This window comes from Megascapheus bottae, chromosome X, assembly GCF_031878675.1.
Source record: "Megascapheus bottae isolate mThoBot1 chromosome X, mThoBot2.hap1, whole genome shotgun sequence".
NCBI classification, from domain to species: Eukaryota; Metazoa; Chordata; class Mammalia; order Rodentia; family Geomyidae; genus Megascapheus; species Megascapheus bottae.
This window is the reverse complement of record NC_143547.1, coordinates 2,277,455-2,302,738: the sequence shown is the minus strand read 5'-3', so window position 1 is coordinate 2,302,738 and position 25,284 is coordinate 2,277,455. Positions and strand designations below refer to the sequence as shown.

Sequence of the window (25,284 nt, the reverse complement as noted above, 5' to 3'; positions counted from 1 at the left end):
GCTGTATAGGAACATGTGGACATGTATGAAAACGGGACTGACTACTACTTAAAAACAAACAAAACCAAAATCAAAACCAAGTTTCTCCCATTTCTGTAAGGACACTTAGTTTATTGTATACTTGTTCCAGAAAATTGGGGGTGGGTGGGGTGGGAGGGTGCCATATGTCTTAAAAATAATCACAAAGGAAATCCCATAACACAAAATCCTAGGATAGTACTTCATTCAGCTCAATTATGAAATGGGACACGGGAAAATGAGAACACCACATAACATGACTCCAAGGACAAATGGCTTGAAAGGATGGCATGGCATGTTATCAGTGAATAAACGTAACAATCGTGAAAGAACCTGAATTGTCACTGGTCTGCTGTTCTTCTGACACGGACAGAGCTTCTAGAGCCTCCAGTGTGGAAACGACAGCATGATCCAGTCCTTTCTCGCATTTTCCCTCGGCATTGGTGGGCACAGCATCAATGAGAGACACCGGGATCTCCTCATTTTGTAGGCTGCTGCTCTGTGCCTTGTCCTCTTGGAAGGAAGCTGTCTGGCTCTGCATGTCCTCTTCATCTGAACTGTCTCGAAAGCCAGGTGGAGGTGCAGCAATGGCCATATTCAAGGAACGTAACAGGAAGTCATCCTCGTTGTCATCCCCTTCTGGAGGGGGCAGAGACGTGAGATCAATGATGTCGTCACTTGATTCTGACAGGTCCAGGATGGTTGGCTGGCTCATTTCACTGACCACAAGGTCCTCCTCACAGCTTACTTCGTCCTCATCTTCTGCATCATCAGTGTTTTCTGCATAACAGATGTCATGCAAGAGGGGCTCCTCTAGGCCCCCAGGGGCCTCAAAGTTCTTCACATCACCTATGTTCGCATAAACAGAATTTGCCACAAACTGGATGCTCTCTGAGTCTGGAGTAAGGTCCAGGCCCTTCATGTCATTGGCACTGCTGATATAGAGATTCCTCTGCTTCTCCCGCATTTCTGGACTCTCATCTAACAGTCTTTCATAGCCGAGAGTTGGGGGACTCATACCATCATCCAGTGCAAGATCGCCAAAAATAAAGGACACTTTGGCTCCTCTCGGAGATTCCTGTGCTTTCTTTAGATTTTCTGGCCCTGAGAGGCTCAATAAGGAGCGCTGAGCTAGACTTCTGTAGTCTGCTTCACAAGGGGCATCGCCTGGCTGAGTTAGTGGCTGGTTAAGTTCATCTGAATTATATGCATTGTCTAGATACAGATGCCGGTGGTCTTTTGGACACATGGTGCCATCTGTCATCTCAACTGTCTTCTGTTTTGAATCGATGTATGTTATCTGGGCTTCTTGTTCCCCTTCACCAATAAAAGTCGTCATTTGGGGCATGCAATTCCAGTCTGGACCAAGGAGGTGATGTTTTCCTTTATTTTCAGTTCCTAAAGAGAAAGAATCATGCAGATAGATACATTACTATGATGTCTGGTATATGGACGAGCAATTTCATCTGGATTTCTTTCTTTCTTTTCTTTATTTTTGTTGGTCACGGGGCCTGGACTCTGGGCCTAGGTGCTGTCCCTGAGCTCCTCAGCTCAAGGCTACCATCCTACCCCTGGAGCCAGAGTCTAAGGTGCCCATGCTGGCTTTGAACTGAGATCCTTAGATCTCAGCCTCCTGAGTAGCTAGGATTACAGGCATGAGCCACTACACCCGGTGAAAACATAGCCCAGCCTGATCTGAAACTCTGTGGCCTCAATGGATTGTGAAAAGGGATCATCTTGAATTATCCACCCACCTTGAATTATCTTTCATAGAAGAGACAAAAGCCATGTGAAGACAGATTCAAAGATTTGATTGATACGGCAATAAAAAGTGGGAACAATCAAGGAAGGATCCCCTTTTAGATTCTTTGGCAAAACTACAGCCCTGCCCACAACTTGATATTGAATTTCTGACCTCTCTAACTGTGAGAGAATAAATTTCTGTTGTTTTAACTCACCAGGGTTGTAATAGCAGCCTTGAGAACATAACACAATGTATGTAATTGAATTTTAATGAAACTTTATTAATAACATTGTTCAGCCCATTGACCATCATTTTCCAACTTCTAATTTAAGCCAACAAGAAAACTCAATATGTCAGATGGTTAAAAGCCAAGTTAAAAATACTTATTCCGTTAATGATACTTATCCAGACCTAGCCCATTCTAATGGCAGCAAGCACTGGACACTGACCCTGAGTTGTTTTTGCTCAAGGCTAGCACTCTACCACTTGAGCCACAGCTCCATTTCTGGCTTTTTGGTGGTTAATTGAATATAGGAGTGTTATATATTTTTTGCCTTGGGTGGCTTTGGATCGCAATCTTCAGAGCTCAGCCTCCTGAGTAGCTAGGGTTACAGGTGTGAGCAACTAGTACCTGGCTGGTAATATAATTTATAATTTCATTTTGCCTCCTAGTTTTACTGGGCATTGTATTGTGGACCATTAAAATTGGGCAGAATTCTATTAGTCTAACCATTTTTTTTACAATGGTAGGTACAATTTTGTCAATCCATGGAGAAAAGCTTCTATTTTGAAGGTGAACTTTTAAGATTTGAACATTAAAAGCTCCAAACTAGTTTTTCAATGTGAAAGGATTGTATTCAATTGTTGAACTACTCTTTGGAATTTCAAAGGTCATTGTTGAATTGCCCTAAATCTCTTCACTCAATGAACGTGTGGTCATAAAAGTGGTCATCACCAAAGCTCATGTGTAATAATCACATATTTTTGTTCTTTCTCTTTCTCTAATCATTTTTTAAATTATCTGTGTCTCTCCAAACTGCTCTTTGCTTCATAGTTGCTTTTTTCCCCCAACCTTCTGTACTTCTATTACTTTCATCCTCAAATTTTTCCATCACTTTTTACCATCAAATATTAGTAGAAGTATTGAACATTATTTTTAGGTATTGTATATAAGTTCTTTTGTAATGCTTATCTTGAAGCTAAAATTTTAATTTCTAAATTATACAGATGAGTAAACCCATCATTAGGGAAATTTGAAAACATGCACCCCAGATGGGGATGCAGATTAAATTTTAGGCCCATTTCACTGGCTGCGTGGTTCAGTGGTAGAACATCTTCCTTGAAAGCACAAAAGTCTGTGAGATTCATCCACAGGGAACCACCAGAAAACTGGAAGTGGCACCGTGGCTCAAGTGGTAGAGGGCTAGCCTTGTGCTGAAGAGTTTAGGGACAGTGCCCAGGTCCAGGATTCAAGCCCTATGACCGACAAAAAAAAAAAAAAGAAAAAACAATTCTCCATGGGGAGCTGCTGGCTCAAGCATGTAATCCTGGCTACTCAGGAGCCACAGGATCACAGTTCGAAGCCAGCTGAGGCAGGAAAATCCATGAGACTTTTCTCTTCAATTAACCACCAAAGTGTGACCCAAGTGGTAGAGGTTTTATCTGGAGCAAGCACTGCAGAGACAGCTGCCAAGACCTTGAGATCAAGCCCTAGTACAGGGACACAGAAAAATAGTTTTTCTGTCAGATTTTTTTTCTTTTCCCTAGCCCTTTTTATCAGAACCAATGGCAATAAATTTACTCTTAAGAATTCTCTTTCCTTTAAAATGAATCTTAATTCTGGAACCTTTGATTTATAATTTTTGGTAGATTATTGGCTCTGCCTTGAATTATGGTGTCTACCAATTACCTTTATTGAGCTTTCACAATTATAGATGAAGGAAAATGCTTAGATACTGGGAAAAAATCCTGAAAAAAAGAGAACCACTCACTCTCAGAGCACTTATCTAGCATATAAGAGACTCTGATTTGTATCTCTAGCACACAAGTATATATATACTATATATATATATATATGTCAGCCATAAAGTCTTTCACAGTAATAAAACTGATGTCTTTGAAATAAGGGCTTGACATTTCAAAGTGACATTTCAATTGTCATGGGGAATCAGCATGTTCATTTTTAACTATTAGACAACACTAGCACTATTTGAAGACTTGTATTTGAATATTACATTTTTATGGACACATTTTGATTTTTCTTTTCCTTCTCTTTTTGTCAGTTGTGAGAGTTATTCTTGAACTCTTTTGCTCATAGCTAGCACTCTACTACTTTGAGCCACATCACCACTTCCATTTTCTGGTGGTTAATTGGAGATGACAGTCTCAGACTTTCCTTCCCCTGGGCTGGCTTTGAGCTGAGATGCTCAGATTCCAGCCTCTGGACTAGCTAGGATTACAAGTGTAAGCCACCAACTTTTGGCTCTTTTCTCTTCTTTCTTTCTTTCTTTCTTTCTTTCTTTCTTTCTTTCTTTCTTTCTTGCTTGCTTGCTTGCTTGCTTGCTTGCTTGCTTGCTTTTTTCATTACTATGGCTTGAACTCTGAGCACTTTAGTACCACATCTCCAGCCACTTTGTAGTTATTTTTCATGTAAGGCCTTATGCCATCTTCTTACTTACCCTTCTTGCCTCCTCTATAGCTGTGAGACAGGTGTATACTACCCTCTCTGGTTTATTGATTGGGTAGAAAGTCTTGCTATGTTTGGCCCAGGCTGGCCTTGAACTCTGATTCTCCTAACTGCTACCTCCTAAGTAGGTAGAACTAGAACTACATGGCCAGTCTGTACAATTTTAACTTTTTCAAAAGAGCACCCTAATTGTTTTGAGTGATGTCTGGAAATGGTTCTGGTGATAATAGTAGTAGAAGTAGAGGGGGAAGTACTCCATGAGTTTCGAAAGAAAATACCTGTGTCCTGGGTTCCTGTATTTTTCTTGTTGGCCATGTTAAATATTGACCTCCTGGAATCCACAAGGAGCCTGTAATATCCAGCTGTCAAGCAGGCCAAGTTCATGGCATCTGATGATTCCATGAGAAGGATGATAGGCTACACAAGGAAAGATGCTTTAGTTAATGCTATCCTTCTCTTATAAGCTCCCATGAGTATCAAGATCTGCATCTGTGGTTAGGAAATACAGACAACAGAAGCTATTGAACAAAATTTCGAATTGCACAAACACAAATGGAAGAAAAAGTATCTGAATGAAAAACATTTTTTAAGAAATTTTGGGCATTCAGGTTTGGATCACTACTACACTGTTGGTGGGACTGCAAACTCGTTCAACCACTATGGAAAGCAGTATGACAGTTCCTCAAAAGACTAAACATAGAGCGCCACTATGACCCAGCAATTCCACTACTTGGCATTTACCCAATCATCCAGAAACAAAGACATACTAAATCCACCAGCACAACAATGTTCATTGCAGCATTATTTACCATAACAAAGATATGGAACCAACCTTGATGTCCCTCAGTTGATGAGTGGATCAACAAGATGTGGTATTTGTACACAATGGAATTCTATGCTGCTGTCAGAAAGAATGACATTGCCCCATTTGTTAGGAAATGGAAAAACTTAGAAAAGATCATATTAAGTGAAGTAAGCCAGACTCAAAGGAACATAGGCTCAATGGTTTCCCTCATTTGTCATAATCAGTAGAAACCTTGGGCTCTCCTAGCAGAGATTTGCAATAGAGCAAAACCTTGATACAAAAGGCCATATAGTAGGACGCTAAATGAAAGATCTCTAGGATATAGAAACATAAGCCATATAGTGAATGATTGTTGTTCTTAAGTTACTATGTTATCTCTCATCTCTTTTGCTGTCCCTTGGTTATCTCATATTGTTACAGTATCTCACTTTGTTACCTGATATATCGGATATATTTGTATTTGGTTATTTGAAATTGGATAGGGAAGGGGGGAAAACAAGATAAGGGGTGGGGGTGGGGGGAGGGAAATGGGGACCAAGACATGTGAAAGGGTATCAATGTATGTGAATTAATGCACCATCTATCTGGCAAATATCATGTAACCCTTCTATTAATTACAATAAAAATATATGAAAAAAGAAAAAAAATAAATTGGGGGCATTTTAAATATCTTCCACGTTATATGGCAATAATATCAAAAGAAAAAAGCAAAGAAAATTGTTTTTCTGTCCTTAATAGTTAACATGAAAGCAGTGATTGTGAAGTTACTTCCATCATCAGAATGAATCCACAATGTGAAAAATCACAGGAAGATTAATTTTGGGATTTCTGGTGAAAATAAATGTTAAAGAGAAGTAAAATTCAAATGAAAATGTGTTCTAGAACTAATGAAAATGCCAAAAAATATCCACAAAAAGGTTGCTTCCAAAGCAAATTGTAAATTTCCAGAAAGGTAAACTAGTGCTGAGAGCTGAACAAAGACTCACTGAAACTTATTAGAAAACATAAGGTTATATAACTGGCCTGGAACTTGGGTATAGAAGGAGAAAGGTGTTGATAAAGAAATTGTTTTGTGTTAAGTTGGAAGAGTATAAGGGAAGAGAGAAGATGAAATACAGTAGACACGAAAAGCAGACAACAAGGCAAGCAGAAACAGCAAGATGGTAGTTCGCTTCTTTCACTCCCAGGAGTGGGGCAACTAGCCAGGTTCAATGTTCCTGTTTGGTGAACTAAAACTTCAGATTTGAAGCCCTCACCCAACTGACTTTCTTTCTACCTCAGTTAAAGTTTCCTTCCCTGTCTCTAAGCTACAACAGAATTATTTGATACAGATATAACATTGTTTACCACATGGGATCTCATCATCCGGGGTCTCCCTTTACCTCTGCTTGGGTTAGTAGGTCTCTACTGCTTAGTAATTCTCTAGGGGTTACAATTTGTTCACCCTTCTTCTGCCCCCTTTCACATTATGGGGCTATTTCTCTTAGGAAAATTGGTTATAGATAAGGAGAGATATTCAAATCTATTCTCATAGTGGTAGTTTGTCACAATGCTGCTGAATTGAGCTCATAAACTCCTACAGGCCACAGTAATTAAATCTGAGTTACATGTTCTGTTTTGTGATGCTCATCGGTTTCTGTTGCAGAATACATGGATATATTCTGATTTTTCTTGTTTTGTGGAAATTCTTTCCTCTCATTCTCAGTTGCCCTTAATCCAATTCTCCTAACTGGCCGGTGCCTTTTCCTTTGGTCAGGCATGGCCTCGCTTTGGTTCCAGTGCTTTTCTCCATATAATCATAAAAATATTCCTACGTAGCTAAAATCCAATGGCATAGCTTTACTGAGAAACAAAGGCAGGGACAAAAATGAGATTACTTATGGTTGACCTTTTCCACCCTGGAAAGTAGAGTTTAATTCATTGTGGAAAATTTCAGATGGTTATTTTAAATGAATGGCCATGACATTTCATTGGGGTCTGATGCTTAGTTAGCACGTATTTCTATTGAGATAATAAAGTAATTAAGTCCTAAACTTTTCTAAAATATATAACCACAACATGGACCTAGCTCACCGAAAAGGAATGAGAATTGTAAAGAATGTAGGGGAGGGGAATATCGCTGACTCTATGTGTGTCATATCGTCTTGGAGATTATTTGGGAAACATCTCCCTGACTATCCATGTTTCATATACTAAAGTCAGAAGGAATATAAAAATTGCTATGGCTTTGCTTTCTTTATGTATAAATGAAGAAATTGTGCTCAGAGAAGTATAGTAACTTGTTCCTAATCATATTGCTGCCGTTTAGTGAGCCCTAGACCTGAATTGAGTGGATTGTTTTTCTGTATCACATGACAGCTCGGAGATTCTTCTGGAATTCATTTTGCCTGGCTTAAAACTGCCAGCAAGTTTACCAGAAATGAGCTGCTCCAACCAAGACTACATGTGGGTATGTAAAAGGCTTACCTTCACATCTAACACATGAAGCTCCACCCTCACCAAGCTCTCCTCTTCAGTAAACATTTCAATCCTGTTGACATGGCTGAAGTCAGCAAGAAGAGCCACCAGATTGGTTTTTGTGTTTATGACATGACTTATGCCATACCGGGGTCCAACTAGAAGAGTCACTTCTGAGCGCTTTTCTGCCTGCTGAGAAATAAATGTTGACATCATTTTTGAAAGTTGCAACTTCTGAAGGACCATGTAAAATTCAATCTGAAGGGCTATGCCTTTTTGTTTGGGATTTTTAAAATACAAGTTCACATTATTTTCTTTAGAGAAGAATTCTAGATCACATTATATTTAATCATCCAATGAAAAGAATCAGATATGTGACAAAATCAAGTCTCTGATAAAGTATGAATGTCATGACACAATATAGTAATAGTCATCAGAGGATTTCTTTTAGAAATGATGCTTGAAGTTTTGCTTGAAGTGGAAGCAACTTCTTTTGTGGCAGTTGAAAAGGCCACCATTGTTACAGTCCTTGGATTCTCTTTAGTTTCTTCACATTTCTTTTTCTACGGCAGAGGTGTTAATCTAGTTTTTATGTGACTTCAGATACCTTTCAGACTGTGGGGAAGGTCTGTAGGATTGAAGGCTGGGAAAGATTCACAGCTGATTTGCTTTTGTCAGCAGTGGCAGTTTATACAAGATAGCTTCTGCGCATGCTTTTATGGCTCCCAAGAAAAATCAAGGAAAAAGGAATTACCACTAATGTTGCCTTGAACACTCGGCCCCCATACAGTCGCAGGTCACTGAGAAACTTGAGATAGTGGACCTTGGCTTGGAGTGCAGAGAGCTAAAGAGAGAAAGGAAAGCTCAAATGTAGAGTCCACTGCTGGGGTGGGGGTGAGGGTGGCCCTGTTTATCATCTGGAGACCAGACAGAAACAAGGGCAAACTGGAAGGATGCTTTAATTGCTAGGGAGATTGGGCCTGGAAAGAAAAGTAAATCACCAGTATTTGGGTTTCTTAATAATGCACTGCAATATGAAACCAAGATTTGAATCTTACTCATTTTGGAGGAGGTGCATAAGGGAATTATGTGTATGTGATACAGGCCACTCAATAAATGAGAACAAGCGGATTAGGTGTTCCATGGGACTTCATAGGAAGTTTCTGGAAGTGAGTACTACTTTCCATTTGCAGTTATGGACAGAGGTAGGTTCGCAAGCTGATTTCTCTCATTGCACAGGAGACTCGTTTATTCATATATATTATATATATATTATATATATACACAGTTTGAGGGAGCTTTATTGAACATATACTTGAAATAAACAGAAAGCTACTGTAAGCAGGCTGTTGCAACCTCCTCTCTCAAAGTTTCTTCTGATGTTTGAAAGTTTTCAGGGAAAATGAACTCTCCAAACATGTGCATTCTTTCTTAATTCAACTCTGAGAATCTTCTGAGTTTCATGGATGAATTACAAATGAATTTTTTTGCGTGTTTGTTCTTAGGCTTGAACTCAGGGCCTGGATACTGTCCCTGAGCTTTTGTGGTCAAGGCTAGCATTCTGCCATTTGAAGATAGCTCCACTTCCGGCTGGTTAATTGGAGATACGAATCATATGGACTCTCTGGCCTAGCTTTAAACCACCATCCTTATGTCTCAGTCTCCTGAATAACTAGGACTACAAGCTTGAGCCACTGGTGCCCAGCTTTACAAATGAAATTTTATGCAGGTAATATGTAACTTAATAATGATTTAACATATAGGGGACCACATCATTAAAAAACTATTTGATTAAAAATATGTCATTGGCCAGGCGCTACAATCCTAGCTACTCAGGAAGCTGAGATCTGAAGATCATGGTATGAAGCCAGCCTGGGGAAGAAAAGTCCTCATGAAAAGTTTATCTCCAATTAATCACTCAAAGAAAACTGGAAATGGAGCTGTGGACCAAAGTGGTAGAATGCTAACCTTGAGTTCCATGATAAAAATCTCAATCAATCAATCAATCAATCAATCCATGGTTTGTTTGAATTTTACTAGGAATGCTTATAAGGGTGAACTTTTTTTTTGTCGGTCATGGGACTTGAACTCTGGGTTTGGGCATTGACCTTGAGCTCTTCAGCTCAAGGCTACCATCCTACCACTTGAGCCACAGTGCCACTTCTGGTTTTCTAGTGATTACTTGGAGATAAGAGTCTCATGGACTTTTTAGTGCCCAGGCTGGCTTTGAACTGCGATCCTCAGCCCCCTGAGTAGCTAGGATTACAGGCGTGAGCCATCACACTCAGCTATAAGGGTGAACTTTATAACTAGATCTAGATGACCATTAAGCAGCAATGAATATAATTTTTATTTAACTTCATGTAACATGGAAACTCAGTTTTTAACTCCAGTTAAAAGCATTGCTTTGAGAGCTTGAATGTTATTACGGGGACTTGAACTCAGGGCCTTCAATCTCCCTTGCTTGGTTTTTTATCTCTTAAGGATAGCACTCTACCACTTGGGTCCCATAGCTGTATGTCTAGCCTTGGTCTTTACATATATATTATGTTACTGTTTATTCATCTTCTCTAAAAAATTCTAGAAAATTTGCAGACTCTTTTGAAAGCAAACCACTCACTTTAGATTGGGAAAACTAACATATATAAGATAATAACTGATGGATAAGAATGCAAATAGAACTAATACTAGTTAATAAACTATTACAAGACTAGTGGACCAGACTGTACAAAAACCACAAGTTCATTTATAGAAATTGGCAGTGAAATAATCATAGCTATAATGAAAAAACTCTTGACCCACTGCATCCTGCTACTTTTTTTAAATTCAATGCTCACAGCGGTAGGAGGCTTTCTCCTGTGAAACTGGGAAGTTAAATGTGGCTGAGAGTTTCTTAATCCTGATTAAATGTTAAAGAAAAGAAAGGAAATAATAGAAATTAAGTGTGCCTTAGTTAGTAAAAATGACTGAAAAATCAAGTACTAAGACAAAGAATTATCCATGTGGATAATTAAATTACGTAATTATAGGAAACTGTGTTAAAATCATACAATTTTGGTATCAGTTGGAAAATGTTCTTGGGTTATTAGCTTGCTTCTCATTTTATTGTCTAAGTGATTTTAGACTTCCTATTTTCCTGCTTACTGCAGTCCTTTGCTTTAAAAGATTACTTATAAACTATACCTTCATTTCTAAACAACAGTATATTTTTACATGTCCTTTGTGTCTCTCCTACTTTATGAAGACAAAAAAGTACAAAGATTTTTTTATCACTAATAGTGTCTGGCAGAAATAACTGTAACTTCCTTCCAAACCTGAGATTTAATCCACTAATTCTCACTGGAAGTGATTTTGTTCTCTAAAGCATATTTGACTGTGCCAGGAGGCAGTTTCCACTGGCTAGAATGTTAGTGATTCTGGTATCTTGTCAATAGAGACCAGAAATGCTACTACAATCATACAATATCCAGGAATGGTCTCCACACACCCCTTAATAAAGAATGGGCTGTTAAGTGTCACAATAGGAAAACTACTAAAACACTAGGCATGTCTGACTACTCACTGGCTATTGCATATTTAAACTGGTCTGAGTGGTAAGCAGGGACATGATAAAAATTCAGAATTGTCTTGCAATTCCATCTTATCACAAGGCCTCAGAGGCCCTTTTGTCCCAGCCAACTGATGACTGTTCCATCCACTAAAATTTCTTGGTGTGTGTGTGTGTGTGTGTGTGTGTGTGTGTGTGTGTGTGTGTGTATGTATGTGTGTGTGTGTGTGTGTGTGCATTTTTACACATATGTGTGGTGGGATTCATGTCCCTTAGGCATGCTTAGATTGGCATGGAGTTGCACTATCATACACGACAGATATGTAAAAAAATAACAAGCGGCTACGGTTAAAATATTTTTGTCAATGACTCCAAATGTTTGTTAAACATTCCTTACAAGAATGTGAACACACACACACACACACACACACACACACACACACACACACACACACACACGGTAAAATAAGGAGTCAATAACGTAGGAGAAACAAGAATGCTGATAATCCTAGCTACTCAGGAGGCTGAGATCTGAGGATCATGACACCAGCTTGGGCAAGAAATAACATGAAACTCTTGTTTTCAGTTGACAAGCAAAAAAACCGAAGTAGAGCTGTGGCTCAAGTGGTAGATTGTCAGCCTTGAATGAAAAAGCCAAAGGACAGTGTCTACGCTCTGAGTTCAGACCTTAGTACCAGCACCAGATGTAAATAAACAAAATAAAATAAAACGTCACTTTCATTAGAATACTTTGTTTTCATTAGCTTTAGAAATATGTGAATCTTTTTAAAAATGTATACAATATTATTGCCTTCTACAAATAAAGTGCTAAGTATACTATTTATGAACTAATTTTAAACATTTAAACGTTCATGCAAGCCTCTCTTTTTAAAATTTATTTTCTATTAAGATGCAAATGAGATACCTTTTTACCCGGTGGTACCAAGTTTTGATTTGCTTTGACAAGATGGGAAAGTGCTTTCTTGATATTCTTCTCTTTCATGCTTTGCAGCACAGCAGAAGGCAGGAAAGTCTCTAATCCCCATTCTTTCCTGGAATCAAAAGCAGGTCTTTAAATTCCAATTCTTTTGTTGATTAGTTGTATAAAGTAAAATGGCAGTCCGGTGTTTTTTGGAACAAATGAACTCTTGGTAAGGCAGTGAAGTAATTTTCAGTGAAGGAAACATGGTACTTGAGCATACTTTTATTACACATTTTAGCAACTCAAGAGGCTGAGGTATAAGGACTGTGGTTTGAAGTCAGCAGGGAGGTCCATTGGACTCTTATCTTCCCAGAAATGTTTCCCCTCATAAAAAAGCCTGTGGCTCAAGTGGTAGTGTTAGCCTTGAATAAAGTGAAGCTCAGGAACAGCACCCAGAGTTCAAGTCTCCAGAACAATACACACACACACACACACACACACACACACACACACACACACACACACACACACACTTCTTACTTTCTAGAAAGAATGCTAATGAGCCTATGAATCTCTGAAAGTCATTCATATATGAGTCTTTTCCCTTAACAATGGCTATTTTTGAAAACATATAGTTCCCTTTTGTCCCAGCCAATTGATATCTGTTCCATCCACTATCCACTGACATTTCTTGCTCTGTGTGTGTGTGTGTGTGTGTGTGTGTGTGTGTGCCTGTGCACATATGTGTGTTAGGGTTAATTTCCCTTAAACATGCTTAGGTTGGCAGGAAGTTGCACTATCACACATGATGAATATTAAAAATAACAAATAGCTATGGTTAAAATGTTTTTTCAATGACTGTCAATGTTTGCTAAACAATTTCTATACTTTGAATTCTATCTTGGCTGGTTGTGAGTCCAAGCATTTATCTCTAAGCAGATAAATTGAGAGTTGCCAGGAGACAGTGCATAGACATAAGGCAAAGGCCAGTTCTCCCTGATATGGATTCATGAACCTGTTGAGGAAAATCATTTTCCCTCAGTTGGGGTAACTTGGCATCATGTTACTTCAAAGACAGCCAATGGGAAACCTGATGGGAAAGAGGGACTGTAATTAACTTGTAACATCTGGGAATGGATGGATAGGATCCAGGGCTTTTAGCATTATGTGGAGATATATCATCAGCCTGGCCATGAACTCAGAAATATGTTTCCCTTTATCTAAGCATAATGAGAAGCTGGGATGAAGTAAGTGGTGGCTGTCTTATGCTACTGAATTGCCAGCCAGGAAACAAGAGAGGTCTCTTGGAAAGGGTGGATTTAAAATAGATGTATAACTGGAGGCCACCCAAATTTTCTGTTTTGATCTAGAAGAGAATCTTTCCCAGAAAATGGTGATTCAAAAGCTTAAATAGTATATTCATCAAGCAAAGCTATTGACAGTTTCTAAACAAGATCTGATTCAGAGGAAAGTTTGATGTGTCCATTTTGTTGAGTCACTTCACAGTTCTTTAATATAGACACCATGCTTCCTGAGGGCAACATTGCTAATTTTTTCTTAATACAAATTGTTTTTGAGTGTGTGTATGTGCCAGTATTGGGGTTTGAACTCAAGGCCCCATGCTTTCACTTGCTTTTTTGCCCAAGGCTGAAGCTATACTAGTTGAAGTACATCGCCACTTAGGGCCTTTTCTCTGGTTAATTGTAGATAAGAGTCTCTTGGATTTGTCTGCCTGAGCTGATTTGGAACCATGATTCTCAGATCTTAGCCTCCAAAGTAGCTGGAATTAGGGGCTACAGCCACCAATGCCTGGGAATAAAATTTTTGACATGAGAAAGTGATCTCAGGCTATGCAGACTTCCCAAACACAAAGTACGTCAATCCATTACCCAAATTATAGCCACTGCCCAAGCTGGAATTCAGTCTCTTACAAAGTTGAAAACAGCTATGGAACTTGGGAAAGTTACTTAATGATTTTGTCCCTCAGTTGGAGTTTGATCATTTATAAAATGAAGCTAAAGTCCTACTGATCTCATAGAGATGTAGTTGGAATTAAACAGTTTAATGTGTGACAAGTTTGAAGCCTGAAGCTTGCCTTGAACTTAAGTTCTATTAGGAATTGAAAAAGTATACACTTAGTTTTAAATATGATTTATTTCAACTTGAGTTTTCTAAAGGTAGATTATATGAGAAATGGATCTCTTCCACCACAAAGGAACAGCATACATATATATATATATATATATTCTTTAGCCTCTGGTTTTACAAACAGCCACAGATAAGATGAATTTTGGCAGTAGAAATTTTTGTTAAAAAATATCTCTGTCCTGATCTGCAATAGAGCAAAGTCTTGATACATAAGGCCATATAGTATGAAGCCAATTGAAAGGACCTCCAGGATATTGAAACAAAAGCCATATAACGAATGATTGTTGTCCTTAATGTACTATGTTGTCTCTCATCTCCTTTGCTGTCCCTTGGTTATCTCATATTGTTACAATATCTCACTTTGGTATCTGATATATTGAATTTATTTGTATTTGGTTATTTGAAATTTGATAGGGAAGGGGGGAAAACCAAGACGGGTGGGGGGGATGGGGGGGAGGGTAATGGGTACCAAGACATGTGAAAGGGTATCAATGTATGTGAATTAATGCGCCTTCTATCTGGCAAATATCATGTAACCCTTTTATTAATTACAATAAAAAATTTAAAAAAAAGAAAAAAAATATCTCTGTCCCTAATATGGCTTTGAAAGTATACTTACTCGATATATTTCAGGGAGATTTTCTGTGTCTGCTTGGTGGTAACGGTGGCAATGTACATTTGTAATGCAGCTAGTCGTAAAGCGATGTCATATTTTAGCTCTGGCCCAAATCGCTCCTGAACAACATCGTTACAACTCTGCAAAGAGAACAGCAGAGGGCGCAGCTCGTTAGAGAATGGGCCTCCTAATGCCTCGCCTTAGTGGAACAGGTGACATGTGTCTCCAGCATTTCAACCTTCACTTCAAAGGCACTGAGGCTAAATGTAGAAACGTCTCCACTGTGCTTCTTGGAACCGAGTCAGTATTTAATTGCATGCACAAACACAGAGACCACACAAAACATTTAACATTCATCGGCAAGCTGTTATTTAAATATTTGGCTTTTTGTAAAAAATAATTAGGAATTTAGGGATGGAAATTTCAAACACAGGTGCTGCAGCTGAACACATGAAGCATTTGATAGCAGACTGTGGCTTTTAAAGTTCTGTGGCTGGAGTTGGAATCCTAGCTTCTAAACTTATTTCTCGTTTGCACAAGGGACTCCATCATGTGTAAATTCCTTGTTTGATGGTACCCCGGTTTCCCCTTCTGTCACTCAGGGTGATAGTGTTCTGTAATCACAGGGTATTCTGAGGACTAAGTGGATTTAGTGGAGTCTTAGAACGGTGTGTGATAAGTTCTAAGCACTCTCAGTGTTAACTACTGTGATCCCCAACATTCTTCTCTCCCTCCCCCACTACAATGTCAGGAACGCAGAAATTAGAAAGGCGATTGTATGTAGCTACATTGCAGTAGGGCTTAGCCAATAACTATGTGCATGGGAAAACTTTACACCATTTACTTGGACTTTTGTTCTTAGTTTACTCATCTGTACAATGGGGATTCATTAAAAAATAACTAGAGCGGCTTGAGCATTAGATGAAAAGTATAAATGATTCTTCAGGGTATTGATAGCCTATATAAAGGATAGCTATCAAAATTCTCCAATCATTTTAATGGTCACTCTCTACTGCTTCAAATGTGGGAATTATTCCACAGCTCTCAGCATTAGTTTGATCCTATACACTAGGGAGACATCTAAGGATTCAATTTAAGAGTGACTGAAGACAGGGAAAGGGAGGATGATCCTGTAGCCCTAGCACTTGACAGGATGAACTTTAGCTTGTAAATTTGGGAACCGCTCGGCCAACAATATAAGAAAAACACTGACTGAGAAGGTACCCTAAAGGCTAAGATCCTATATAACCAGATGGGATTGGATTTAGGGTGGTGTTACCCCCTCCCTCTATGGGAGGAAAGCAGGGGGTTCAGTATTGCTTGAGAAGGGGACAAAGTTAAAGCAGAATCGACACATTCAATGTCGATGGGAAACTGGGTTCTTAGCCTTTAGTATATTTAGCCTCCTTCTAACATCCTCCCTTCCTCTCTGGGCCTTCCTACTCTCTCCCTCAAGATTTTCAAATGGAAACCAGTATTATGTTTGGTCTTCCTTCCTTCCAAGCAAAGCCCATTTGTAATCACTTCACATTTTTGGTTTTATAAAAACCGAGTCATGTACTGCTGTGTGGCTTCTGCAGATAGTAGTGACATGTGCGCATTTAACACATGCTATGCTCTCCCTAGGCAATCCTTGCTGTGAAGCCACATGTGATGGATGTGTGTGTCTTCTCTGCTCATTGCTCCAGCTGCTAAGAGGGAAGTCCTGTTCTTTCCCAGTTTAACCCTATGTGCTTGTTCACCTTTGTTGCCCTATAAAAATCTTCCAGGAAATGTGTCTGTTACTAAGCAGGAGCTAGAGAGGTCTGAGTTAGGACAGCCTCTGAAAGCAATTTCAGGATGCCATTCTGTTCTTCTAGACATGGTTTTTTCCCACTATTTCTGAGTGCTGAGACTTGTCAGTATGGGGTTTAAAGACTTAATACCTAGAAGTTCATTTTATTAATTACACGAGGGGTTGGTGGTCACAGTCACTTGGCACAGTGCCAGACAAAATTTGATTTTGAGAAACTATATAATCAATATGAAACAGAAGGTTTTTTTTTCTGTATAGAATTTACAGGCACAGCCACCAGTTTGATTCTAGATACTGTCAAATGAGCTAGGTAAGTCATGATATTTCACCTCTCTTGACTTTCAAATTTGTTTTCTGACAAATGAGTGAACTGTCGTCACAAAAAAACTAACTTGAGAGTAAAAGCTAACTTGCAAGATCACCACATTACTGTAAAGATGTGTAAGAAATGGCAATGTGTTTTATTTTTTTCATATATTTTTATTGTAATTGATAGAAGAGTTACATTATATTCACCAGATAGAAGGTGCATTACTTCACATGCATTGATACCCTTTCATGTCTTGGTCCCCATTTCCCTCCCCTCACCCCCGCCCCTCATCTTGTTTTCCCCCATTTCCTATTCTATTTCAAATAACCAAATAAACATATATACAATATATCAGATAACAAGGTGAAATACTGTAACAATATGAGATAACCAAGGGACAGCAAAAGAGATGAGAGATAACATAGTACATTAAGGACAACAATCACTCATTATATGGCTTTTGTTTCTATATCCTGGAGGTCCTTTCATTTAGCGTCATACTATATGGCCTTATGAATCTACATTTTGTTCTATTGTAAATCTCTGCTAGGAGAGCCCAAGGTTTCTACTGATTATAACAAATGAGGGAAACTATTGAGCCTATGTTCCTTTAAGTCTGGCTTACTTCACTTAATATGATTTTTTCTAAGTCTGGTAATGTGTTTTATAAATAATAAGTCATCATGGTCATTTATCCTATGAGTTGTAGCTTGAACCATTTTTCCTACCCTTGCTTTACCCTGCATTTAACCAAACTTCTGTGCAATTTTTTGACAAGACAATTAGTCACTTAATTATGTAATTAGTTTGGACTGGCCCTGGATAATTAGTGTGGAATCTGAATTATGTATATATTTTTTGGAATTAATCACACTTTTGTTATCTTCAAATATACTACTGAATACACATGCACTTTGATAGTCATGATCATTGTTTCCCTAAATAGATGTTCTAACAGGCTCCACTTTATGTCTACCAAAAGTTGATTTGTAATGAACTATTACAAGTTTAAAAGGTTTTGAAGTGTTTACAAACATTTTGGAGCATCTTAGGTCATATCCTGTTTACTAATTGGTGTAGCAATCTTTTCCTGAATAGACAGTAGACAGGAAGATGACAGCATAGCCCATTATAATTATAAATTATAACAATACTGTTAATATATGCTAAAATCTCTAAGAGACTGCATGGTCCATTAAATGACTAGGAGATTAATAGGTATTATCACTATTGAAATTTGTGTTTCCATTGGCATGCTTCATCTACTCAATGGAGACTGCCCTCATTAGTACCCTGCTAAGTTAAATTGATTTTGTTTTTGTAACATGATCTATGTTGCTTCCACTTACTTATTTGTTCTCTCACATCTTTTTAAATCAACTTGGGCCTATGGGCACAATTTGTAGACTTGTTGACTTATATTAGACAGATATTTTATTTTAGACTCACCACATGTTCTGTGATATGGGCATTCCAAAGTAGAGTCTGAGGCAAAAAAAGATTTCATTTCGTATTCTCAGTAGAGGATATATAAGATGATAGGAACTCTGTTTTTGTTTTTATTGCTTTCTCTATATGGTTATCCATCTTCCCCTCTGGCTACTAGCTCCTTGAAGAGGTAGATAGATAATCCACTACCCACACAACATCCAATATGGAAAAGCAGAAATATCAGTCTCTGGGTAAGATCTCCAGGCTGTTTTTCCTGTTCTGAGACCAGTCTCCTAGGTATATTTTTCAAATATGAAACATCTGTGTGTGAGATTTGTGTAAGCATAACCTTATAGAGAATTGAGTTTAGTAGAACTCCTTGCCGTCCCACTCAGAGCAAACAAAATCATATTGTTCTTCTATAAATGCGATGGACTAGTGATGGCTAAATCAGAGTCAAATGGTTATACAGTACCATTCAGTGATTAATGTGGGTATTTATACAAACAAACAAATGCATCTTCCTGTCCACTCTACATCCTGACCCCCATCTGTAACAATTTGTAACTAATAAGCTAACACATGTAACACATGGTCTTAGTGCAATGGCTACTTCCTGGACTGGTTTTCCACAGGAATATGGGGACATATAGAAACAGATCAGAGGAGAATTGGTTCTTGGTTTCAGGCTGTCTAATGTAGCTAGGTTCCCTGTTGTGTTGGGACAAGAGACATTGTTGAGAAGTGAAGGATATAGCTAGCTGAAGTTTTAACATTTAGAAAATGTGACAGTTTCACTGGGATGAGAAAAAACGTAAACATTTTAAAAATGGTGGCTACTTCAGGAGGCTAAGATCTGAGGATTGTGTTTCAAAGCCAACCAGGGCAAGAAACCTGTGAGATTCTTATCCAATAAACCATCAGAAGTAGCTCTCTGGCTTAAGTTTTAGAGCTCTAGCCTTGAGCTGAAGAGCTCAGGGTCAGTGCTCAGGCCAGAAGTTTAAGCCCCAAGACAAACAAAAGAGAAAAAAATTGATAAACAGGTTTTGGCCCATCTTGATGTCTCAGGGTTATTTGCATGAACAGTCATCAACCTGTTGAGCTGTAAACAACAGTCTCCTCCAAAGACCACTGAGGTGAATCTTTTTTCTTTGACTTAATTCCTAATCTGTAGTGCTTATTGTCACTTTAATTTATGTCAGCATCCCTAAATTCCAGCATCTGGCTGCATATCTATATGTCTTTTTTATCTTCTGTCTTCTTGTCCTCTCCAAACTTAAAAATCTTTGAAATGTAATAAATACACGTGTTTCAACTATGTGGACTGAACAAATGTTTATTGGTTTTCTTTTCTTTTTCCTTCTGATTAGTTTTTTTTCAATTTTTTTTGTATATGAGTCCAGTGATCTTTGCTTTATAAAGGTACTATCAGTCAAGAGATAACATGTCTTTGGTCTTTCCCCCACATTTTTATCTCTCTTTTTCTAAGACTGGAAAGGTAACATTTAGTTTTACAACCTCTTTGAGTAGTTGTGTTGCTATATTCCTCAGTATTATGTAAGTGGGTTCTGATTGCTTAATGGGAATGTATTAGAAATGCAAGTTATAGTTACAGAAAATATAGTAACATTTTGTAAATATTAAGTTAGATAAATTTTCTTTTTGGCAAACTGTCAGGCAGCTATTATTTAATTTAATTTTGGAGCACGGAGAATCAAACACTAGACAGTCTATAAAGGATACTATTCTCTTAAAGTATTACCACCTGTAAAGTTTTAATCCCAGTGAAATGAATATTCTACTATTTCAGAACAATCTAAGTACCAAATAAGTGAGAGAATAAAGAAATGAAGAAAGGAGTGTCATGCCAATTAATAAATGAAAAAGAAATAATGGAATTAGACATGTCATTTTTAACCATCATGATAGTAATATTCAAGAATATTCAATTTATAGTAACATTAGTGGGTGAAAGTTTGATGAAGTACAGGATAATGAATGAGTTTCAAAGTGACTCTCTGTAAATTACTTATTCATTACAAAAGGAAAATAGTAATTTTAGGAAGAACAGATTTGGGGGACATTTCCCAAGTAAGGGTCAAAGTTGCCATTAAGGGGATAAGCTACCATTATGTACCTCCTGATAGGATGCGGTAAGGAAGACACAATGTACTCATGAGAAAACATCAGAGAAAACCAAATGAGGGACTTGTACATCTCATTGACACTCCTCAGAACTTTCAAGGGCATGAAAGTCAAAGAAAAGTTAAAGAATGTTCCAGATTTAAGAAGACAGGACAACAAAGGTAAGATAGAAATATTTGGATTACACAGGAGACAAGGAAATGAATCATTGTTAAATTTCTTTTTTCTTTTTTGCAAGTACTGGGGCTATCCATGGGCTTTCTAAGGCTAGAGAGCTCTATAGCACCATTTCTGGCTTTTCTATGTATGTGACACTAGGCAAATTCTTGGCTCTAATGTTACATTTCTTGACTTTGTTAATTATAAAACAGTTGTATATAAAATATCTTTGTTATTAAAAATACACAGTGTATTTGTGAGTGCTACCCGTGGAAACATTCACATGGTTTAGACAAAACAGACGTGTGTGTGTGTGTGTGTGTGTGTGTGTGTGTGTGTGTGTGTGTGTGTGTACAGAGACTGGTACACATGCTCACAATGCAGATAATGTAAGTGGAGTAATAGCTTAATCTGAGTAGAAGATATACATGATTACTCTTGCAACTTTTTTGGAAGCATCAAATTATTTCAAAATCAAAGGCAAAAGCAAAAAGAGTGCTATATATACATTGTACGATTCATTGATCTTAGGGTAGGCTAGAAAGAAAGATAACCCCTAACTAGGGCTTTTGGGGAGAAAATCAATGTATCCTGTCACATTCATATAAAGCATGCCACATTGTTCACCTACCTGAACATAGAGATATTCAAAAGCAACTGGATCTCTCCTTAGCAGGTCAATTGGATCCTTTGGGACAAAGCTTATTCGGAAAAGACACCTCATCTTATGGGAGCTGGGCCTTTGTGTCACCTGGAAAAGCAGACCCATCACATGAAGAAACTTTAGTGCTGGCTGGAGGTCACAGAAACACAATTCACTTCCTTTTTTTCCTCAGTCCTAGAACTCAGGGCTTGAGCACTGTCCTTGGACACTTTTGTCTCAAGGCTACCACTCCTACCGCTTGAGCCACAGCACCACTTACGGCTTTTCTATGTATGTGGGTCCAAGGAATCAAACCTGGGTCTTTGTGAATGCTAGGCAAGCACTCTACTACTGGGCCAAATTCCTGGCCACAATCAACTTTCTTTAGACACTAAGGAACGAAAGAAGCAATGGAAGTTCTTTTAATGTTTGTCACAGGTACTCATTTCTTGAAAACCAAACATCATTGTGACTTAAGTTGGACACCCTAGAAGCAGATGTGGATATAAGGGATTGTATCAAGGGACTTATTAAGAAAATTCTTGGAGCCAGGAACATAGAAAGTAGTAGAGGGTTTGCCTAGCATGCAAGAAGCCCTGGGTTCGATTCCTCAGTACACACACAAAAAGCTGGAAGTGGTGCTCTACCTTCAGTGGTAGAGTGCTAGCTTTGAGAATGTACAAGGACAGTGTCCAGACCCTGAGTTCAAGCCCCAGGACTGGCAAAAAAAAAGAAAAATTCTTCCATGGGAAGACAATTAGGGACATAGGAAAGCATCTCAGGAAATGAGACATGAAAATCCACTATAGGGTCATCAAGATTCATACAGACACTCACAATACATTAATTTTATCCTGCTCAGAAAGTTTAAAATTGTATTGCATTGATTTCCAAAGTACCTAGCCATTTTTCGGGATATTTGAATCAAATTTTCTCAGGATTTCATTATCTAGCACCAGAGAAAACTTTTACAGGGTCTTTGTTTTACTAAATCAACATGAATTTCCAGTAAAAACCTATGTAGCAGATAAAATAGGAAGAAAGAAGGTTGAAGGGACTTTCATTAGACTCATAGTAATTGAAAATCTCCACACAAGTAAGGGCCTAAGCCCTTACTTCTACAGGCTGAATGCTACTTACTGCAAGTATCTGTGAGCATTCGAATGCCTAAGACAAATCTGAAGAGAATAAGGGTTTTAAGGGCCCATTGCTAATGAGGCACCATATGCTGGGGGACATTTTCTCATTGCTTCACCCTGAGGTACCTTTGATGTGTGTTTTACACTGTCATTCAAAGTTCCCCAACAGGACTGAACACTAGTTCCCCACAGTAGACACTGGCTAGATGCCATTCTTTATTGGTTTCTTAGCTTTTCCCATCTCCTTTTCCCCTATTCCAGAATTTCCTGACAACCTCTCAAATAAATCCCACATATGAAATTCTTTGGCTTAAATTCTGCTTCCAGGGAAAGCAAAAGATTATTTCCAGGAAATAAAACCTGAGCTTCCCTATGAAGAATTTTGCTTATCAGGGTTTGTCCCCCAGTAATAATACCTAAAATGAGCCATCCATTTGCAAGTGTGCTTTCGCCCAAGGTAAACCAATCAACCACTAAAAGTGAGTTAAAAGACAGATCCATGTACATTTAAACTAGATTGAAATAATAATTCAAGTTTCAGATGCAAGAATAGAGATGAATACCAGTGGTAAACTCCTAACTTACTACATTGGTCTGGACTGAATGGTAAGAATCAGGGCCGTGATTACTTATGTGTGAGAGGTCAACTTTTGATCATATACCAACCAAACAGCCCTTCTCATGAAAGTACTTTCTGCCCCATCTATCCCATGGTATCTTGATACATCAGCCTCTGATGTTCCTTCATGCCCAATCTTTATAGTGTTTTCACTATTAGTGAACTCTTGGTAGAAGAGGGTTTGTTGAAATCTTTTAGACATTTCAAAAAGACTGCTTATGTGGAATTACAAGACAAGTAAGGGTGCTACACTAAATTCTGCAGCAAGCAGGCTGCTTGTCTTCCTAGAGAACAGATGGAAGTAGCATCTTGGTAATCAGGAACTGGGACACATTGGTAAATCATATATTTATAGCGGGTAGGACTGGGGTAGAGATTTTGGGCTTCCTGAAATAGTCTTCAAGTTTGCATCCAGAATTTCAAACTACTAAAATGGTTTTGGTTAAGGTACAAAATCTCAGAAATGAATGTTTTGAATTGGTTTTATGAGCCAAGAGATCAACCCAGGTGAGGCAGTTGCTGCGATCAAATATAGCTCCTGAGCACTGTCCTTGGATACTCTGCCACCTGAGCCACAATGCCACTTCTGCCTCTTTCCGAGTATGTGGTACCAAGGAATCAAACCCATGGTTTCATGCATGCTAGACAAGCACTCTACCACTAGTCTACGTTCCTGGCTGCTGCTGAGTCTTTGAATGACAAATCTGTTTGAGAGATCAACTAATGTACTCTGAAATACCAACAAAGAAGAGACCATCACATTAAGGTGTCCAGTGTACTCTGAAGCCAGTTGCAAATGGAACATGGTATCTGGGTTGGGGGGACGTGGTAGCAGCCACATTGAAATCTCTAGAGGGAGGAGCATCCTGGGATGGCATGGGTTCTATTCTTATCAGCAGCATTATTACTGGGAGTCATTACACAAACCTGAGTTAGCGTCTCCTGTTCATGAAGCAAGAGCAACTTGGTTCCAGCTCCCTCTGTCCTCTGCTCTAGCATGAGGGAGAAGTGTTCAATGCCCTTGATGGAGAGCTTCTCTTGCAGGGTTAAGATGACATCCTTATAGAAGAAACATTAGCATAATGAGATACAAATGGAGGCTTCTTTTATGTGAAAGTCTACCATAATGAGAAAATATTCAGTCTTTGAGTTTTATATGCTGAAATTGCATCCCAAACTTTTCTATGAGGTGACAAGCTAAGCAGTTGGTAGAGTAGCTTACCGATTACCATCTTACATTAGATAGGTTGTCAATAGTGTGGGACTCAGCTCCAAGCTCCTATTTTTGTATCTGATGTGGTGAGTAAATCAGCTCTAAAAGTACTCTTCTCTGTGGGTTGCCCCAACATGCTTGTGAGCCAAATTTAACTCACTGATTGTTTTATAAATAAAGTTTTATTGGGGAACAGGCCACGGACGCTTTTAATCATTGCATTGAAATACTTGAGTACTGGCTTATAAAGCCTAATAGATTCTCTATCTGCTTCTTCCCAGGAACATTTCATTGGCCTCTGGCCCACCCTTTCGGTAGCAAAGCTCTAGAGGTACTTTGGTTTTGAATCCCAGCTCTCCTGCTTATTAGCTGGACAGAGTGGGCAAGTTATTTAATCGTAAAGTATCTTTATTCCCTATTTGTAAACTGGGAGTGATACTTATGCCTGCTGTGAAATGGATATAGAAATTAAATATGTTCATATATAGAAAACAGCTGTTCCAACACTGTTTCTCACAGTGGTAGAGTGGCATAATAATATACATTTATTTTATAGCTCCAGGGAAAGTGGAATGAGCAAGCTTTGTCAGTAATCTTTTATAGGATTAAGCATTTATAGCCAGAAAGGTGTTCCATATACAAATACATTTATTGAAATGTAAAACAAATCTCCTTAATCGTTACTTTTCATGTTCTCAAAAAGTAATAAATGATCCCCCTATAATATTTTATATCCAGATGTTAAAAATCCTGCAGAGTTAGAATTCTCAGCACCTAGAATATTTGAGAATTTCTGGACATATTTTTGGTGGCTACAGTGAGGATGGGAAGGCCAAACAAAGGATTTATCTGATCCAGAATCTCAATAGTACCAAGGTAGAAAAATC

The 25,284-nt window shown here is 38.4% G+C and overlaps 1 protein-coding gene across 1 annotated transcript in view; it reads right to left on the bottom strand.

Annotated features, from left to right (window-relative positions):
• Frmpd4 (FERM and PDZ domain containing 4) overlaps positions 1-25,284 on the bottom strand; it is a 342,429-nt gene that overhangs the window by 6,644 nt on the left and 310,501 nt on the right. The window contains exons 8-15 of the mRNA XM_090325736.1: positions 24,112-24,243; positions 21,415-21,534; positions 14,947-15,083; positions 12,183-12,309; positions 8,465-8,554; positions 7,720-7,902; positions 4,727-4,865; positions 352-1,416 (exon numbers count right to left, since the gene is read on the bottom strand). Of these exons, the coding sequence (XP_090181862.1) occupies positions 352-1,416; positions 4,727-4,865; positions 7,720-7,902; positions 8,465-8,554; positions 12,183-12,309; positions 14,947-15,083; positions 21,415-21,534; positions 24,112-24,243 (1,993 nt within the window). The remainder of the gene's footprint in view (positions 1-351; positions 1,417-4,726; positions 4,866-7,719; positions 7,903-8,464; positions 8,555-12,182; positions 12,310-14,946; positions 15,084-21,414; positions 21,535-24,111; positions 24,244-25,284) is intronic.